A 19,542-nucleotide genomic window follows, 5' to 3' on the forward strand; every position below is an offset into this window, starting at 1 on the left:
CCTGTGCTAGTCTGGATAGTTGGAGAGAGTGCGTCCCCCCCTGTTTTTGAATATAATACATTGCTGTCATGTTGTCTGTTCTGATCAGGACTGCTTTGTTGGTAACATGTATTTGGAAGGCTTTCAATGCTAGAAACACTGCTAGTAGTTCTAGATGATTGATGTGCAGTCTTCTTTCCTGCACACTCCACCTTCCTTGTACTGTGTATTTGTCCATATGTGCTCCCCATCCGGTGAGCGATGCGTCCGCTGTTATTGTCACCTGTGGAATTGGTTCTAGGAACGACCGCCCCTTGGCAATGTTTGTTATGTTCCACCACTTCAGAGAGCGGTGTGTGCGGTCGTCTACCAACACCAGATCTGTAATCTGCCCTTGAGCCTGATTCCACTGTGTCGCTAAGCATTCTTGTAGCGGACGCATTTGTAGTTTGGCATATGGTATTAGCAGTATGCAGGATGACATCATCCCTAATAGTTGCATGAACACTCTTGCTGGTAGTGAGTGTTGTGGCTGAAATCTTTGAATGACTGTAAGCATTGTTTGGATCCTGACTGGGTTGGGGTACGCTTTGGCTTTTTCTGTGTCTATAGTAGCCCCCAGATATTGTTGAACCTTGTTTGGTTGTAGGTGTGACTTTGTGTAGTTCACCGTGAACCCTAGCTGGTGTAGTAGCTGAATTGTCTTTTGTGTGTTTTGAAGACATTCCTCTTGTGACCTGGCCTTTATTAGCCAGTCGTCCAAGTATGGGAAGACATGAATTTGTTGTCTTCTTAGGTGAGCTGCCACCACTGCCAGGCATTTTGTGAACACCCTTGGTGCCGTTGTGACACCAAACGGAAGGACTTTGAACTGATAATGTTGTCCTTCTACCACAAACCTGAGGTATTTCCTGTGGGCTTTGTGAATCGGGATATGAAAGTAAGCGTCTTTTAGATCCAGTGTAGAAAGAAAGTCCCCTTTCTTCAGTAAAGGCAGTACTTGTTGGAGCGTGACCATGTGGAAATGTTCCGAATTTATGTATGCGTTGAGAGGTCTTAGGTCCAGTATTGGCCTTAGAGACCCGTCCTTTTTGGGAATTAGGAAGTATAGGGAGTATACTCCTGTTCCTTGTTGGTGCTGTGGAACTTTCTCTATGGCATGCTTTTCTAGCAGGGATAGTACATCTTGTTTTAACAGTGTCAGGTGATCTTGTTTCATTGGACGCTGTTTGGGGGGGATGTTTGGTGGGGTAGCTGTGAGTTCTAGGCAATAACCATGTTGGATAATTTGTCTCACCCACCTGTCTGATGTGATGTTTTCCCAGACAGGTAGGAACTGTGATAGGTGTCCCCCGACCGGTGTTATATGGTCTGGGGGGAGCTGAATGAAGTCACTGTTTTGGGGTTGGAGAGTTGCGGTTGTTGTTGTTTCCGCGACCTCTACCCTTGTTGTTGTTACCCCTGTAGCCACCTCTAGAATTACCTCTGGGTGATGTAGGTGTAAAAGAGGTTTGCTGCTGGCTTGTACCTGTATTTTTGGATCCTCCTCTATATGTGGATCTACGAAAGGAACCTCTTTGTGTCGGCTGTCGCAATGCTCCCATTGATTTAGCCGTTTCGGTATCCTTCTTCATCTTTTCTAGGGCCTCATCTGTCCCTGTGCCGAAAAGTGTTTTCCCATCAAAAGGTTGGTTCAGTAACGATGTTTGTACTTCTTGTTTGAACCCTGATACTCTGAGCCATGCATGTCTCCTTAACATGATGCTTGTGTTTGTAGACCTTGCTGCAGTGTCTGCCGCGTCTAGGGCGCACTTTATTGAAGTGTTAGTAATTAACTTCCCTTCTTGTATGAGTTGATCTGCCCTCTTTTGATGTTCTTTAGGGAGATGTGTGATGAGTTTTTCTAACTCATCATAATGCGCTCTGTCATACCTTGCAAGTAGTGCTTGCGTATTAGCTATGCGCCAGCTGTTTGCCGCCTGAGATGCCACTCTCTTGCCCGAGGCATCTATTAGTTTAGACTCTTTGTCAGGAGGTGGAGCTTCTCCTGTAGATAAAGAGTTTGCTCTCTTACAAGCGTTTGTGACCACTAGTGAGTCTAGAGGAATTTGTCCTTTGATGTATATTGGGTCTTTTGGAGCTGCCCTATATTTTTTATCGATTCTTGGGTTCAATACCCTAGCCCTCACTGAGTCTTTGAAAATCTCTGATGTATGACTGAGAAGGCCCTTAAGCATTGGTAGTGTTCCTGATGTTCTCTGTGCAGTAGGTAGTGTTTCTAATAAGAAGTCCTCTATTTGAGGTTCTGCATGTAGTTCTACCTTATGATATGTTGCTGCTCTATTAATGAGTTGTGCAAAACCAGTATTGTCATCAGGAGGTGAAGGTTTTGAGGGATACAATTCAGGGTCGTTATCATTATCTGACCCTACATTATACTCTTCCCATGGGTCTGCCTCCTCTGGGATTGTGTCTTCATCATCCCCAGGATGTTCCCCCTCCCCTGTGTCACTCTCTACATCTGTTGTAGGTGTAGATGGTCGTGTGGGAGGAATATTTGGCCTATTGTGAGGAAGAGGAGAAGATGGTGTGTGTCTAGGTTTGGGAGAAGAGGGAGGAGTTGTATTCGTCCCCATTGTTCTCTTCTTCGGATGAGTCTTGTCGTCCGAATGTTCATTCTTCCTCTTTTTAGGTAGTTCTGTGACTACCTTGCCAGTCTTTGGGTCAATAAACAGAGTCTTTTGTTTAGGATCAGTCCCGTGTTCCTGTGTCGGTACCACAGTTTTCGGGTCCGAAAGGTGTTTTTTCTTTTGAATGTCCATTTGTATTTTCGGTACCGAGATTTTATTCGGATCCGATTTCTTCGGTATCGAAGATGTCCCCGGTGTCGAGGGTGTTTTCGACGCCGAAACGTGCTTCGGTGTCGACATGGACTGCTTCGACTTCGAGCTTTCCTTGACTTGGAGCTTCGGTGTCGATGTGGTCCGTTTATCGGAACCGGAACCACTATGATGGGAGACCGAGTGTTTCGGTTTCTGTTTCGTTGCCGGGCTCGAAGGCGGGGCGTTGGAAACTTTTTTCGGTTGTCTGACCGGGCTCGAAGGCGGGGTCGACACCGTGCGGGGTCTGTTCTTTGGTAAAGGGACGTCGTCACTCACGGTTTGTTGGACGTCGATTTCCTCGACGTCGGACTCGTCCGCTTCAGACCCCGCCTCGTCGGCCTCTTCTTCCTCCTCTTCTGGGTGCTGGTCCTCAAACAGCTCCGGGATTGCTTGTGACTGCATTCTCGATACCTCGTGTCTTCGGGCTCGACGGTTTCTAATCGTCGATTTTGAAGAGAACGCTGCACAGGCCTCACAGTCCCTGGATTCGTGTTCAGGGGACAAGCAGAGGTTGCACACCTCGTGTAGGTCCTTGTGTGGGAACTTAGCACCACACGTTGGACATTTTTTGAATGGAGTCCTTTCCATGGACCCCGGGCTGGACTACGTCGAGTTTCTCGTAGTCGTCGTCCTTCGAACCGCGTCGGTATGGAGTGAAGTCGCGTTCGATAACAATACCGTCGATTTGGAAAGGAATACGCGCCGGTTATAACCTTCTTTGTTGAAGTCGGTCCGGAGCGCTTCGATCCTCATCCGAACCCGATGGCGGAAAAAAACAATCTAAGGATGGAGCCGATGCCCATGCGCACTAACACCGAGAGGAGGAGTCATCTATGACGACAAAGACTTCTCCAGAAGAAAAACAAAGTGCAATCATCCGAGCCCAACACCAGATGGCGATCTATTCATAAATGTACTATCTGCAGCCCATATGCCTCGAACATTTAGTTTTTGACAGGTAGGCTGTCACCAGTGTCCACATCATGAGTACACCAGCTAATCTGACCAGGGGTCAAAGAGAGGTGCTCAGCATACCGATTGAAGACTTGCCTGCAATCAGCCTGAAGTTGGTCAGTTAGGGTGTCTGACAAGACCACTCCATCAACAGACCCATCTTTTGGATTGCTGGAGAGGAGATCAAGGTGAGGTTGAATCTCAGCTTCCTGTCACTCATCTGTGACAATGAACATGGTCACAGAAGCGCTGTCAAAGTAGGGCTTCAGTTGGTCGACATGTATAACCCTTTTGGGATATTTGCAACTGCCAAGTTCCACCAAATAGGTGACCTCTCCTTTTCTTTCAAGGACAGGGTAGAGCCCACTCCACTAGTTCTGGAGTCCGCTAGGTGCCATAGGCTCCAATACCCATACCATTTACCCTAGTTGAATATCAACCATAGCAGCCTTTTGGTCATACCATTGCATCTGAAGCTCCTGGATGGCCTGAAGGTTTTGGCTTGTTTTTCCATGGACTCCACCCTGGAGTGCAGGCCAAGCACATAATTCACTAAGTCTTATTTTGGCTCTCGGAAAAGTGTTTTCCATCCTTCCTTCACAAGACTCAGAGAACCTCTAACAGGGTGTCCAAACAGAAGTTCAAAGGGTGGGAACCCCACTCCTTTCTGTGCCACTTCCCTGTAGGCAAACAGCAGGCATGGAAGTAAGCATCTCATCTCCTACTGAGTTTTTCTGAGAGTCCATCAATCATGCCTTTCAATGTCCGGCGGGTGGGTGACGTTTTTTGAGGTCCCTGGACCTGCAGGACGAGTCGTCTTTTTGTAGCAGAGGCGAAAGGCAGCAGACATGCCAGCAGGGCTGGTGCAGAGTCTGTGACTGATCCTTCTTCTCTTGTGCTGGTGCTCCTCTTCAGTGTCCAGGCTTCTTAATTTGTTACAGATCTAATTTCAGAGTCTGGGGGAGCCACTTAAATACTAAATTTAGGAGTGTTACAAGGGAGTAACAGGTAGGGACCAATGGGTTTTATACCTTGGGTGTCTACACCCATTATGATGCCACCCTATAGGAACCAGGAGGTGGGGGTGACCCCCTTTGCTGGCGACAATGGAGCCAAGTAGGCACCCATACGCAACTGTTATGGCAGTGTCCTAAAAATCCAACACTTCTGGTGTTAAATCCAGGTCTATACTGATATAATTCATGACACGGAATTGACTAGGTTCCCTAGTTATATATTGTTAGGATTCCCGAACGCATTGACCTATCCTCTGAAAGCATGCCATGGGCAAGCCATCACACTAACAATTGGAGCCGGTAAACAGGTGTTGTTGTCCCGACAAAGTTGGACTGGCTTCATAAACTATTGGAACTCATGGGAATGGAGTAGATAATGGCAACCGTCACACATACTATGCCGCAGTTTGATAAGACATGGTGTTCTAGTATTCGATTTTGAGCAATCAAATTCATGGAACTTACCTGTCCTGTCTGTTTGCGCCTACTTCAGCTCACCCAACCAGCTATCTCGGTAGGTGGATTGATGTAGTTATACCCTTCTTAAAATAAAGCCAGATTAAACCATAAATAGACACCAAAACAGCGAAAATTTGCTGAGGGAAACTGGCGATATGATTTTTCCAAGGTCAGTAAATCATTGTAGTTCACTTAAACAAGAATGCAGCAAAACATTAAAATGGCGTTGAGGTTTCTGAGCCAGCAGGCTAGTACAGCTACTAATGTTCACTTGGACAGGTCACAACTAGCTGGGAACCAGTCTCGGGGACTACTGAGGTCCAGGGGGACAGTTACCTGTCAGGTCCAGCAGTCGCAGGGTCCTTCCTGAATTTCTATCCTTTACTGCGGCCAGCAAAGAAGTGGTCCTGATGCTGGGAATTCAGAATGTGGAAGGTGCTTAAGAGAAGTGGCGAGTGTTCTGGGACCGCCCTGGTATTAGCGAATGTCAGTGGTCGTGTCCAGCCTCAGAACTATCTCTCACAATGCAGTTGTGGAGTCTAGTGCAGGCCCAATCGTCACTGCCCAACTGGCCTCTCAACGGTTCCTTACAGGAAGCAAGTCTTTCTTTTCTGGGGTTCAGAATCCCTCTGACATTGGTTATGGGTCCAAAGACCTTAGGGGCACCTTGAGATGATTAAGACTGTCTTCCATGCTGCACCTCATCATCCAGCGTGGGGCAGGGTTTCCTGGACAGCGGGGCTCTCGATGGTGTGTATTAGCTTCTGTAGCCCTAGTGCTGAATAGGAGGTTAGCTACCTTGCCCTTGGAGTCAATTCTTCTGTACTGCATAAGTGCAGTTCCTTTCCACGAGCCGGAACATCAGGTCCAGTTCTCTTCGCGGGTCTCTTTGCCAGGTCCAAGGAGCAGCAGAGCAGTCCTTCTTCGGTCTAGCCTAGTAGTGATCTCAAAACTGAGTACCAGGTGTGGCACATTAATGGCATAGTGTTTGTGGGAGAAGAGAGCTCACTAACCAATGAGGCTACAGTTCCCACAGAGCAACTCTTCCTACTTTACATCCCTTCCTGTGCATTTTGCTCAATAGCAATGCCAGAGTCCCCTTCTCTGCCTGAATCCAAGATGGCTTAGGGCTTCTCCCCCTGTGAGGAAGTCTGGGCACACCCTAGTGTATACCAGGTATACTGAGTCGCTCCTCTGGGAAAACCAATTTCACAACAAGTTTGCCGCCTCTGGATGAGATGCCATGCTTTCTACTTATAAGAAGAGAAGGAGCGGTTGGGCTAAGGGATGATTTCCATTTGCTCACTGAGGTGCTAGACTCTTTGAAGCTGAGCCATCTGTGGCCGCTGCCTGGTAGTCATTCTGCTGGAGGTCACACCTTTCCCCCCTCCCCCCCCAACAGCTCTCATTGTTCTCTGTTTCTGGGAGCACCTCACACTTCCAAGCAGGGGGCAACCTGTTGGTTCAAGGGACAACAGCTGCAGACAGTCAGGAAGGGCTACCAGAGGTTTGCCCTAAAAGTTGCTTCAAATCCGACTTCAGCAATAGGTCGGGTTTAAAGCAACTATAAATTTGAAACCCTGAAGTAGTGGAAGTTATAACTTAGCATGTGGGCCAGCGAAATTTCAGAGCCAAGGGTTTCCTGGTCTTGCTATTGTAAAAACGACAATTGAAACATCTCCTTTTTAATATCAGCACCCTGCATTATGGATTTATAAGGCTTTCTTTAGGGGTTACTTAGGGACAATGAAAAGCCAGGTTTGGGCTTTGCAAAAAGGGCTATTTTGCCATGTGGAGCTGGCGGTTTAGATGCTCCCTGATTAGGCTGCCGTGGCAGACTTAGAGCAATACTTTCAGTTGGTCCTATCAGTGGTGGCACAATTGCTGCAGTCCACTGAGGCACTTAACTTAATAGCCTTGGGTAACCAAGGTACTATATACTAGGATCTTACAGTAAAGTAGCTGTGCAAATCATGGAATAAGCAAACACACATACATGCCTGAGGGGTTAGAGCACATGCACTGGGGCCTGTACAGCAGGGCCCAGTGCACTGCAGAGTCGAAAGACCAACATCATCCGTCCAACTTTTGGGTGATCATATAAAAATAGGTATTTTCCTACATCAAGCAATGTTGTGCCTGGATTTTCTACATCTTTTGTAGAACTGGAGTCTTATCAGCTATGTGGACAAGTTGCATAGAGTACTGCACCCCATCAAAATGGGACTGAATCATCTGTGCTATGTAAGGACCGGAACCAATATGCTGAACGGCCAATGCACATCAACTCTGTCCAAATACAGTTAACTGTCCAAAGCACTGGCATTACACATCAATATGGATTTACAACACCACTACTACTTCAGCACTTGAGTAAGTTCCAGAAGACTGCAAAAAGAGTCGTGAATCGATTAATGGAAGCTGGAAGAGGGCCGTTTTATACTGAAGTCGCCCAGAAGTCGAAACCGCAAGAACCCACATTTAATGGAATAAATAAATGAATAAGTTCCTTAGTGGACACCGCACCACTCAAGGACATGGGTGAAATTCACACTCTGAAAATGGTGCCGCTTTTGCTACTCATATTTTAAGGCGGTCGTTATTTTGCACTTCCCTCGTGAGGCTCGAAGCACAGATGGAGGGAAAAGGCAGAACGAGTCGCGGGGCCTCTCGCCCGAGACTGATGTGAGCTCCTTTGAGAATATTTGAAAGTATTTTTCCTCTTGAATGCCCCCTGTCCAGAGCTGAGGGGTCACCGCGCAGTGACACCGTGTGCGTTTTCTTTCTTATTAATCTTGCGCACTGACAGTCTTTGTTAAATAACAAGGCGAGCCCTTCATCGGGCAACATTTTCATATTTGTTAGACACAGTGACCTGCGGTTCACCTCAGCCTTGGACTTACATTTTAGTTTTTTACCTCTTCGGCGAGCTGCTCAGTGTCTTTTAGGCAGCAGGCTGCTGGGCCATGGGCCATTGAGGAGCAGCGCAGCTGACGTCACTCACCCCCGGCACAAGTATTCAGAGTCCGATGAGTAACTCCTCAAACAGTGGGGGAATGTCTGGCAGAGAAAACAAGCAGGCGAGTGTTGTGCGTGCGCGCGCCACAGCGAAACATTTGTTTTCAATTATCGCGCCCGTGCCTGGGCACGATAATTCAAAAAAGATGGTGCCTATACGGGTAACCGTAAGCAATAGGCCGTGGATGGAGCAAGTCCCGCCTTTGCCCAATTGCGTGCTGTCTTTCTTAGAAAGACGCACGCAAAGCTCAATAGCCTGTGCGCAAAACAAAAGCACATGCACGAGCGTGTGGCGAGCTTGGTGGGCTTTCTGAAACCCCTTACTAAAAGTCTTGCAAGCAGCGCATGCCACTGCTCAACCTAAAAATGGACTGAATCAAGAAGAGGCATAGAATTACATATGAGAAGAGATAGAGGACAATTTAATGAGGAAATGCAAGGATGTAGAAATTAATAAAGGCAAATGAGCTAGAAAGAAAAGCTTGATCTGTAGCACATGTAACTTACAATATGAATGACAAGGCCTTATCTTACCTTTAAGTCCTTAAGGACGAGGCCCTCCAGCCCCTCACGGATAACTCTGGTAATCATGTCGGCCAGGTCCGCAGCTTTCTAAGCAAGGAGGAAGCAAACAAGCAGTGAGTAAATCAGTATACTCATAAAAAATAAGTATTTGTCTCGGTAACAAATGCTCCAAAGCCTTCTAAAAGCATCTGTAAATTTTTTACATTGGGTAAACAGGGACTAGCTTCTTGGAAGACATTACAGGTCTCCTTCTTGTTTAAATAAGGCCTTCTGAGAAATAGAAGGTGGTTACTTGCCTGCAACTAGTTTTCGAACATCTCTCTTTCAAGGATTTCAATGATTCAGTCATGCTCTACTGGACCAGATGAACTTAGAAATAGCAATACACTACATTTAAATGTACACATTTAATACAGCTGTGCATAAACTTAAACTTCAGAACGGGGTTTACTTGGCGAGGGTCAGACTGAGAAAGAAAACAGGACTGGGCACCAAATTAAAATAGGCCCTCATTTGAATCAGGAAGCTACACAAATTGACCCATGTTTTTAAATCAGAGAGTTTTGAACTTGTGAAGATGCGCTAACTAGGTGCCTTTAAAGGTATGGGAGACAGCATGCATTTGTGCTTGCGGCAGGCAATGTTTGTGGTGATATCGGGGAAACACCTGTAAACATTGTTGTACAGAAAAGGCACAGAAACCGCTATAAACAGGCTCACTAAAGCCCCGTTCTGAAGCAAGTTACGAAGGCCCCCATTCAAGGTGGTAAGGGAGGAATAAGGAAGGATTACTACTGGAGGATTCTGCAAAAATAGAGTAAATCATTCTCTAATTAGAAGGACCAAATGGTCTGGAGTTTCTTCCTTCCATGTTTTCAGGATCCTTGTGATCCTCCCTACACCTGGTGTCGCCTGCAGCTCAGATATAATCTCCTAAAACAGGCTATAGTGTTCAGAGAGTACATGATCAACTGCTAGTCAGAGCCTCCGAGCAGACTATCTGGCCACAAGTTATAGTGGTGGGAGCCAATTATTACAGCAGAGGAGAATCAGACCTGGTAAAGCCTGACTAATGGTATCCCTAAATTTAGGACTGCTCATGGAATTACCTTGCCAGAGAGGCCAGTGGCAAGGATTCGGTAATGACCATGCTTTGATCAAAGCCCTCAAGGGAAATATCCGCTTACTGATTGGATAGCCCCTCAACCACCCAAAGGCATAATGAAGAGTCAGACCTGAGCCCAGGACAAGAACCCAGCCCCTCAAATCCAAGAATGCTACCCAATGAAACCCATGCCATAGCCCTGAAAACCACATCTAAGTTGTACCACAGAGTCATTTGGATGCATCCAGCCAGTCTATCAGTAGCAGAAGTCCTGAATGTCTAGCATGGTTAGACCAGCCATCTCCCACAGGGAGTGCAAAAAGACTGTAATTACTCTTCCAATGTGTCCTGAACCAAACAAAAAGGTAAGATGGCAAAGCATTCAATTATGTCAGTCTATTCAGTCTGTACCACCAGAAATTACTGGTTCAGACATGCACTCTGAAATTTAGGGTACAATGGGAACAGTGGATATTTTCTTGTTGCCTTGAGGTGTGCACTTGGAATTGAATGTAACTTCACTGGTACTGCCATGTTGAGGTCAAAAACAGACTTATTTAAGATCAGCAGAGGTTCTCCCAACTGTTCAGCCAGAAGTTCCATAAGGATGTTCTATTTCAGCAGCAGTGATAGAAGAAGCAGGGTCAGAATCTATACCGCTGAGCAGTTGTTGTCCTCGAATGTAGGTAGAATACCATCTGGAAATGTCCCTTTGGCTGAGGTATAAATCCCTCTACAAATCAGTGAGCAACACCTAAATTCCAATGAGTTGAAGAAAGAAATCAGCCTAAGAGTAATAATCATTGCTGTTGGGGTACATTTTGCAGAATTCTGTGCAGGCCTAACACCATTCATGCACAATATGTACCCAATTAGAACACAGAAATGTCAGACATGCGGTTGTGACATCGTAAACTTGTTGTACATGGTGTGGACATGCTCTGTTGTAACTGTATTCTGGGTTGGGTGGTGAAGGCTGTGAAGAATATAGCTGAATGTAATATTGTAAGCTCAATGGAATACCGTATATTAGGCCTACACCTGGAGAAGTATGGCTCACCGGTTAGAGGAGGCAGACCCGAACGCAGAGGTCAGACCCGGGACCAGGGTTCAATTCCCGACGCGGCAGGGTCTTGAGCTCAAAATGTCCACGGACTCGATAATTCTCGCCTCGGCGCCTACTCAAATCATGGGTTCACACTCTGCAACTCTGGGCAATAGCTTGCTTAATCTCCACAACGGCCCCACCGCGGGGATGCCTGGCTTTCACCTTGGGGATGCCCAGTTAGGGGTTATCTCGCAGGGAAAAGCCAGGACGGGTTCCCAAAGCAAGCGCCTTGAGACCTTACGGTGAAAGGCGCTATATAAGAACGTATGATTTATGATTTATTTATTTACACCTAAATGGAAGAAAGGGACATGCAGTGTTTATTTGCGTCTCTTACACTGCTTCTTGCTAAAAGGAGAACTATGATACACTACCTACCGTGTTCATGGTGAGTAAATATGATAAGCTTCAGGATGATTTCAGAGACCCACGTGAGATTAATTAAGTGATGAGGAGGAGGGATCTGGTTACCTAAATATTCTATCCCGAGCGGGGAGGATTGAGGTGATGATTGTGATTGACAGTTGGTCAAGCATAAAAAGTGATGGGAGGAATGCCATGTTTCCCGATAATCTTCCTTACGCCGAGCCCTGGTCTTCCTTAATGCTGTCCTTATGTGTAAGACGCATGTCCTCTCTGGCAGAATCAATTCCCTACCTGAAGCAAAAAAGTTCCTCCAAGATGGCCCCCTTTAACCAGGCGCCACCACAAAAGGGAGGAACTAATGATTCATATCCTGTACAATACCACGCAAAATGACATGTAAAATGCACACCAAACTGGAAATAATCCCCTGCCATGACCAGGGTGAGAGGACAGGACTAAGGACTGCATCAAGGAAGACTCAGATAAATGAAGATTACCTCTATGTAACCTGGTCATTACCTCCTTGTCCGTCTTCCTGGATGCAGTCCTTACGTGTGAGACAATACCCAAGCAACCCACTGATTATTTACAGACGGAAATTAAAGAGAAAAAACAGTGCACCACAGAGTTGCTAAACCAACTGGATATATCATGCATCAGATCATTATCATAATACAAAATTATGAGCAGTTTCTTCCGCGGCCGAAAGAACATGATCCCCAAAAAAGAAGAAGAAAAATGCCCATCCAACTACAAATGATAGTGGGAAAAAAGTACTAATAAAACCCGAATTACATTAAACACCATGATACCACAGGGGCCAGCCAGGAACTCAGCCTGGGTCCCTATGCACATCTTAAAGTTCCTCAACTTAAAGATTTGTGCAAAGCATGGAAATTTGCCATGGGTCCTAAAACCAATAAAGCCGTTCTCCAGCATTTGCTTGCAGATAATGACAAGGCCCTGGCAAATAAAATTGCCCCAACTGGGGAAGAAATAGAAGAAGATGAAGTAGTAGTAGATGGGGAGGATGTTAATTCTGTCACTACCCCCTCACATAGCAACGCTTCTGGTAGTAGTGACCCCAGTAGTGACCCAGATGAAGCAGACACGGACTATGCAGATCTTTTGAAACTGGCAAGGAAGATAACTCTAGAAGCTAAACTCCTAGCCATAGAGAAAGAAAGAACGGAGATGGGCCTAGGACCCACCCCTGGTAGCAGCTAAGTAATCAATAGGGAGGTGGATTCTGCAGACTCCAAAATCCCCAGAGGGATTTTCCCTAAATATTTTGAGGGTGATGATTTCACTAAGTGATTCATTACTTTTGAGAGAGATTGTCTTAGTACACAGGTCCACAGGAAGCTGTGGAGTGCTATCCTGTGGGAAATGGTGTCAGGAAAGTGCAGGGATAGACTCCTGACACTCAATGAGAAAGATGCTGCATCCTTGGACATCATGAATTGATGATTGATTGAAGACGTTCGATTCAGCACGGAGGAGTATAGGATCAAGTTCAGGGAGGGCAAGAAAACCCAAGGTCAATCCTGGGTCGATTTTGCAGATTACTTAGTGAAAATACCAGTAGGTTGGTTGAGTGGTAACAATGTATATGATTGGGTGGGCGTGGCAGAGCAACATGGCGGACTGGACGTAAGCTCTACAGGCTCCCGGTCTGCCCACCACATAATCCTGCAATTATCCTGCAAGCGAGCACCCCTGGGTGCCGTCTGACGAGTCTCCCACTGCTCTTGGGGCCCTACAGGAGAGCCTGGGGTTCCGGCACAAACGACAAAACTATGGCCAGGGCCGCCAAAACTAAATTGGCCTTCGAGAGGTCTCTGCTGCCTACCTGGAGCCGGACGAGGCTCAACGCCTCAGAGGGGCCTAGACGAGGTGATGCCAGTAATCACGTGGTCGCCCAGTACGGGTGACTGGGTGGAGAGTCCCGAGAGGCTGCGTGCTGCCTGCCAACGAGCCCCCGACCGGCATTAAGGAGGTAGGTGCCTCCCTTGCCCATCCGGCCCAGAGATTGTGCCTGCCCATGGGAGTGTGGAAGCCGGCATGAGACACGGAGCCGGGCTGTGCTGATCCTGGGTTTGTCCTGCACCTGTCCCGCTGTGACGAGAGGGTTGATATCTGTGGAAGCCTACGACCTAGACGGGGCCCAAGACATCAACGGAGAAGGGGCTGTGAAGTGCCCGCGGCGGAGAGGTCTGCAGACCCAGAAAGATAGTGCGATGAGGGGGTACGACGAGGTGAGTAGCCGGGCCCTGCCCGGAACGCCACAACTGCTCCTGGGGGAGGAGAAATCGGATTAGGCTGAGAGGCCGGCTTGAGGCCCCGGAGTCCCGGAGAGAAGATATTGGCGGGCTTCCCCTGCAGCCGGAGGACAGCGGTCTACCAAAGAAGTGAGTAGCTGGGGCCCGGACTTGAAAGCGGGGGGAACCACGAGACCAGCTGGATCTAGGAGGTGTCTGCATACTGAAGCGCCTGACTGAGCCTGGGGCCTATGCCGTGCCTGGGAGTGACATGCTTGGCCCGGGTTGGGGGGCTGAATCGGGGCTCGAGTGCCCAGGAATGAGCTTACTGGCGGGCCTCCGCTATGAACGGAGGGAGGAGGAGGAGGAGGAGAAGCAGGGACGAGTGCAGCTAGGGCCCGACCCAGGAAAACAAAGAGGCTGCGAGGGGCACAGAAGACTAGGGGGGCTCTGCCTGCCAGTGTGCCTAGTCCCTGACCAGAACTGGGACTGTGTGGCACATGCGAGCGGCAGCAGACCCGCCAAGTAAGTTGGACATAGGAGGCCCTTGTTGGGAGAGACGCAGTCCAGGGACCTACTGCACAGGTAGGGTGAGCGACAGTACTAAGCGGGGTGCCAGGGGCGGTAGGACACCGCACTCCTGTGATCTCAGGCTAGCCCTTGCCTGAACTACGGCAGACCTTCACGGGCCTGTGGAACATTTGGGCCAAGGTCATTCTGCCTAAGTGGACCACAGGAGCCGCTGAGAGCCAAGCAGGTCCGATAGAAAGGAGGGCAGCGGTCCTGACATTACCCCTGAGGCCAGGTGGAATTAAATGCTAAAAGGCTGGGACCAGCTCTGTGGGGGACTCCCGCACAGACAAAAACAACTAGAACACACAGGAGACCAGGTTCAATCCACCTGTCATAGGGTCCGCATGAGACGCGGAGATCAGTACAGGCACAACAGAAAGCAGGGGGTCGGTCCTGCCATTACCCCTGCGGGCAGGTAGAGGTAAAAGCAAAAAGCCAGGAGCAACACTGTGGTGGGCCCTGCTCTGACAAAAGCAACTGGACATACTGGGGGCCTAACAAAATGGGAAAGGAAAAACCTGCTCGTGCGTCCAACCCCAAAGAGGCCACATAGTACATCACCCAGCGGCTCCCTACGCATCAAATCACAAGATAGACGGGCCCAGACGGGGACAGAGAAGCCTCCTGTGAGCGGTCTCGAGCAGAGCTTCTGGCAGCCATTCAGGGGTCCAGATCTGCCCCGGAGAAGCAGATCAAGACGGTATTGATAGACGTGAAGTTACTCAGGGCAGACTGGCGCAAGGTTGCGGATAAAGTATCCACAGCAGAGGGTGATATCATACAGCTCCAAGGTGAGGTGGCGACCCTAAAACAGTTGGCACAGTTGTCCAACACCACAGGGGCACTGAACGTCGAGCTGAAAAGGCGGAGGGCCGGGCTCGCCGCAGCAACGTCAGAGTCCTGGGGATTCCAGGAATGTGCTGAGGAGGGCAAAACTGAATGCTTCCTAGAACATTGGATACGCACCAAACTGGGCCACAGTGGGCTCTCGGAGGTGTTTGTTGTGGAGAGGGTGCACAGGGCGTAGGTTCCCCCGCCGCCCCCGGGAGCCCCTCCTAGGGCCATAATTGCCAAAATCCTAAATTACCATGATAGAGACTGTATTCTTTGTGCAGCGTGTGAGGCCCCGGACTTAACTTATGAAAATGCAAAAGTCTCAGTGTAGCCAGACTACACTAGGCAGATCCAGGAGCAGAGAAAATCGTTCCTTGGAGTGAAACAGAAGCTCCGGGAGCTGCACCTACAATATATGTTGCTTTACCCTGCCAAGCTGAAGGATATCTTGCAAGGGAAGGCCCACTTTTTTGAGTCCCCTGAGGAAGTGTGGGAGTGGTTGGAGTTCCAATGGGATGCTCTCCCTCCGTAGGAGCGCAAAGGGTTTCGGAAAGAATGGGGATCCAGGCCTCCAAGGACTCAGGGTGGCCGGCGAAGAAATCACACAATGAACGGCGACTCACCGGAGCACCAGAGAATTACAGTGGGCGACAATGGAACCATGCAGGTGGAGTCCCGGGCTCGGATAACTCCCAGCCGAAGACATCAGGGGAAAACTCTGCATTGGAAATGGTACGTGCCACCCTACTCCTCACGAACAAAGTGTTCCCGGAGACCATCATTGACTCAGCCCTGTCTACCCCAGAAATGAAATGATAGACATGCCTCAGTACACTGGGACTCATTGCTAATAGGCAAGCATGTACTGCACCCCTAAAAGATTCCCAGCCGTTTAGGCGGTGGGGAGAAGGGGGGATGGACACGCCTCAGAACATTGGGACTCACTGCCGATAGGCAAGCATGTACCGCACCACTTAGGCGGCGGGGGGCTTATGGCAGGGGGATGGGAGGGGATATCTGGGGGTGTGGGGTAGGGGCTCTCTGGTTAGCAGGTTCCCTGCCGGCACAAATAGATACCCCGGGAGGGTAGTGACTGCAGGACCAGCATCCTGATTTTAGCGGGTGGGCAAGGATGGGAGTCTGAAATTGTTCAAGGGAAGTTCTATGGACCCAGTTGGGCCAATGGGGTGGCTGAGCACATCCTGCCACAAGCATGGGGAGGGCTTAACCACATGCACTGTTGCAGGTAATTTGCCCGTAGGCTGGGGGAGCGGGGGGTGTTATTGGGGGTTGTTCACATTACATGGTTATATGATAGTTAAACAGCATACAGCAGGTAAGCCGTCCTCGCGGGAGATGGAGCAGGGGCATACTAACGCAGTACAACACAGGGACAATGGGGACTAAAATTATGAGTTGGAATGTAAGAAGGCTGGGCACATGTACTAAGAGCTATAGGGTCCTGTCACTCCTATGGAGGCACCACGTATTGGTGGCATGTCTGCAGAAAACCCACCTGGACGAGGCGGGAGCCCAGAGGCTCGCAAAAAAATGGAGGGGACAGATTTTCCACTCATCATATTCCATGTATGTCAGGTGGGTACTCGTTTGGGTAGCCCCGGGGACTCCATTTGTTTTGCAAAACATGGAGGCGGACATCAATGGACAGTATATTTTACTACGGGCAAAGCTGGACGTTAGGGAACGAGCAATATTAAATACATACGCCTCAAATGTAGGCCACCCAGATTTTTACCACGCCCTTCAGGAAATACTGGCTTCGAAACTGGAGGTGCCACTTATCTGAGTGTATGATTTTAATTGTGTGCTGGACCCCGAGCTCGACAGATGCCCACCTCGTAGAGGAACTAAACAACGAATAACAGAGAAACTCAGCGAGGTCATGGGGAACTTAGGAGTTCAGGACATTTCTTGCCAGAGACACCCCACCCAGAGAGTAAACATCTATTACTCCCCCGACACAAAACACGGACATTAGGTTGGATAGGGTGTGAATAGCGAACCTCGATCCCAACTGGCTATTGAGGTGACACACCAGGCCCGCTTCCTCTCAGACCACTCCCCGATTGCTTGTATGGTCAGCTAGGGGTCCCCAGACCAACGCACGAGGTCCTGGAGGTTGCAGTCAGAGATATTGGACGATCAGATTGGTAAACAGCACAGAGGTAGCACTGGCAAATTACATCACACTGAACTGGGAAGGAGCGGACATTCCTAGGGCCACTAAGTGGGAGGCCCTAAAGGCTGTAGTGAGAGGGGCCTGCTTTAGCTTGACGTGTGGGGCTCGCAAGCAAGGCAAAGTGAGCTGAAGGTAGAGGAGGTGGAACTGTTGGAAGTACAAACCCAGGACTGATCTGCCCAATCAGAGGAGAATAGGGAATTGGACATTCGGACAAGCATATGTGATAGCTGGGACAGGCTAGATAAATATACCCTCAGCCAATACCGACAGCGCTTACACAGGGAGGGGAACAAATCAGGCCACTTACTAGCTTGGATCATTAGAAGGGAACAACCCCTCAAACCAATAGTGGCGCTGCACAAGCCTACAGGCACAACGGTCTATACCGACACAGCAATACTGCAGGTCCTCCGGTCTCACCTCCAGACGGTCTATATGGCGGACTCGACAGTGAGTGAAGAAGTACATCTCCCTTACCTACAGACCTTAACCCTGACTACACTACCAGAGCAGGCCAAAGAGGACCTTGTGGCACCGCTCTCCATCAAGGAAGTACAGTCCACACTACAGCAGCTTCTGGGTGCTAAGTCCCCGGATAGCGACGGTCCCCCACTCCACCCCTCGCCCCCCTCCTCCCAGAGTTCTCCCAGGGCTACACAGGCACGTTGACCCTATGCACTTCTGCAGGTATAAGTGGTGGAAACAAGGTGAAGCACAACTTTCAGTCTCCGCCATCTTGAAGAAGGGGGGACCCCTCCAATTAGGGCTAAGTCTATGTCTCTGCCCATAGGAGGGCGGCATAATAGAGGGTGTAGTCCCCCCAGGTAAGGTGCCCATTGGCCCTACCTGCGACTTCCCTAAAAGGCCTCCCAAAGTTAGTATTTAGGTGGTTTCCCCCAGACCTGGCCCTCAAATCTGCGCCAACCTAAGAAGATACACTGCGGCAGAAGCCAGAAGACAACTGCCTTGGTCCTAGCCCTACCAGCCGGTCACCTGCTTCGACGACCCTGCGACCTGGCTTGCAGCCAGTGACCTCTGAAACCCAGGGAGGACTGCTACCATCGAAAAAGACTCCAATCTCCCGTGGACAGCGGACCTGTCCTCAAGAAACCTACTCCAAAGACTCCAGATCCAGACAGATACGCATCTTCTTCCCGGTCTGCACCAGACGCCCATGGCCTGAGTGGCTCACCTGTCCAGGGAAGTCTCCCTGGCTATCCATACCTCATGTCCTACATTGGCTGAGCTCTCCTGCCCTCCACGACAGTGCCTGAAGTGGGAATCCAGAGGCTTTCCCCGACTGGCTCCGGTAAGAAGAGTCCAACGTTAAAAGGCATTCCTGCACCCGAAGCCCCTGGTCCTTTATGAACTGAACCAACAGTATCCCTACGACCCCCTCCATCCCAACTCGCCTCTGCTGTCGTTGGTCTTCCTTTTGCAACCTCCAGTGCCACACCTGCAGCCTCTATGCCATCAGGAGAATCCTCATTGAAAAACTTTAGGCTCCCGACGTTGAATTTGCATCCTGCACCCGGCCGCTCCTTTGCCGCTGGTGGTGTAAGTTTGGTGCTGCTTTGTAGGCCCCACTGTGCTTGTGCTAACCCCCAAAGCTTGGCCCCCTGCAACCGATTTACTTACCAGCAAGCAGTGTGGCTCCAAGCACCCCCTGTTTCCATTGGAAATCATTGGGTCAAACTCCCATTTTGCCTTCTGCACCCGGCCACCCCTGTGCCGCTGGTGGTGCAGCTTTGGTACTTACCTGACCCCTGGCCCTAGCTGACTTTTGGCTTCGAAGACTGAGATTGTAAGTTAAATATTTACCTGTTTTACCTCAATTTTGTATTCTCCGTAGGATAACATTGGACTGTGTGAAAAAGTTTTGATTTGGGGTTTTTAATTAAAAACGTACTTACCTGATTACGAAGCCCTTGGTCTTAAAATGAAGTAAAAACAATGTCTAATTTTATAAAATTGGTCTGGATCTCCTTCTTGAGTTGTGTGTCCATTTTTGATCACTGTTGTGCAATAAATGTCCTAGACTCCTCTGTTAGGCCGAAGGCTGTTCGCCCCCACTACCATTAATAGAGCACTTTGTGTTTTACATTGAGCCCTGTACTCTTGGGAAGCCCCTGGACTCTGTGCACGGTATTAAAACCTAGTGATAATAGCATATGAAGAGTCAGCTACTTACAGTATATCACATAAAGAGCCAGCTTCCTACAGTGGCTGTGAGACCTCACCATGTAATAATGTCAAATC

The 19,542-nt window shown here is 49.0% G+C and overlaps 1 protein-coding gene across 2 annotated transcripts in view; it reads right to left on the reverse strand.

Moving 5' to 3' along the window:
* LIG3 (DNA ligase 3) overlaps nt 1-19,542 on the reverse strand; it is a 222,520-nt gene that overhangs the window by 75,466 nt on the left and 127,512 nt on the right. For both annotated transcript variants that reach the window (XM_078679597.1, XM_078679596.1), the window contains exon 13: nt 8,843-8,920. In XM_078679597.1, the coding sequence (XP_078535723.1) occupies nt 8,843-8,920 (78 nt within the window). The remainder of the gene's footprint in view (nt 1-8,842; nt 8,921-19,542) is intronic.

This window comes from Lissotriton helveticus, chromosome 3_1 (assembly GCF_964261635.1).
Source record: "Lissotriton helveticus chromosome 3_1, aLisHel1.1, whole genome shotgun sequence".
In the NCBI taxonomy this organism is placed as follows: domain Eukaryota; kingdom Metazoa; phylum Chordata; class Amphibia; order Caudata; family Salamandridae; genus Lissotriton; species Lissotriton helveticus.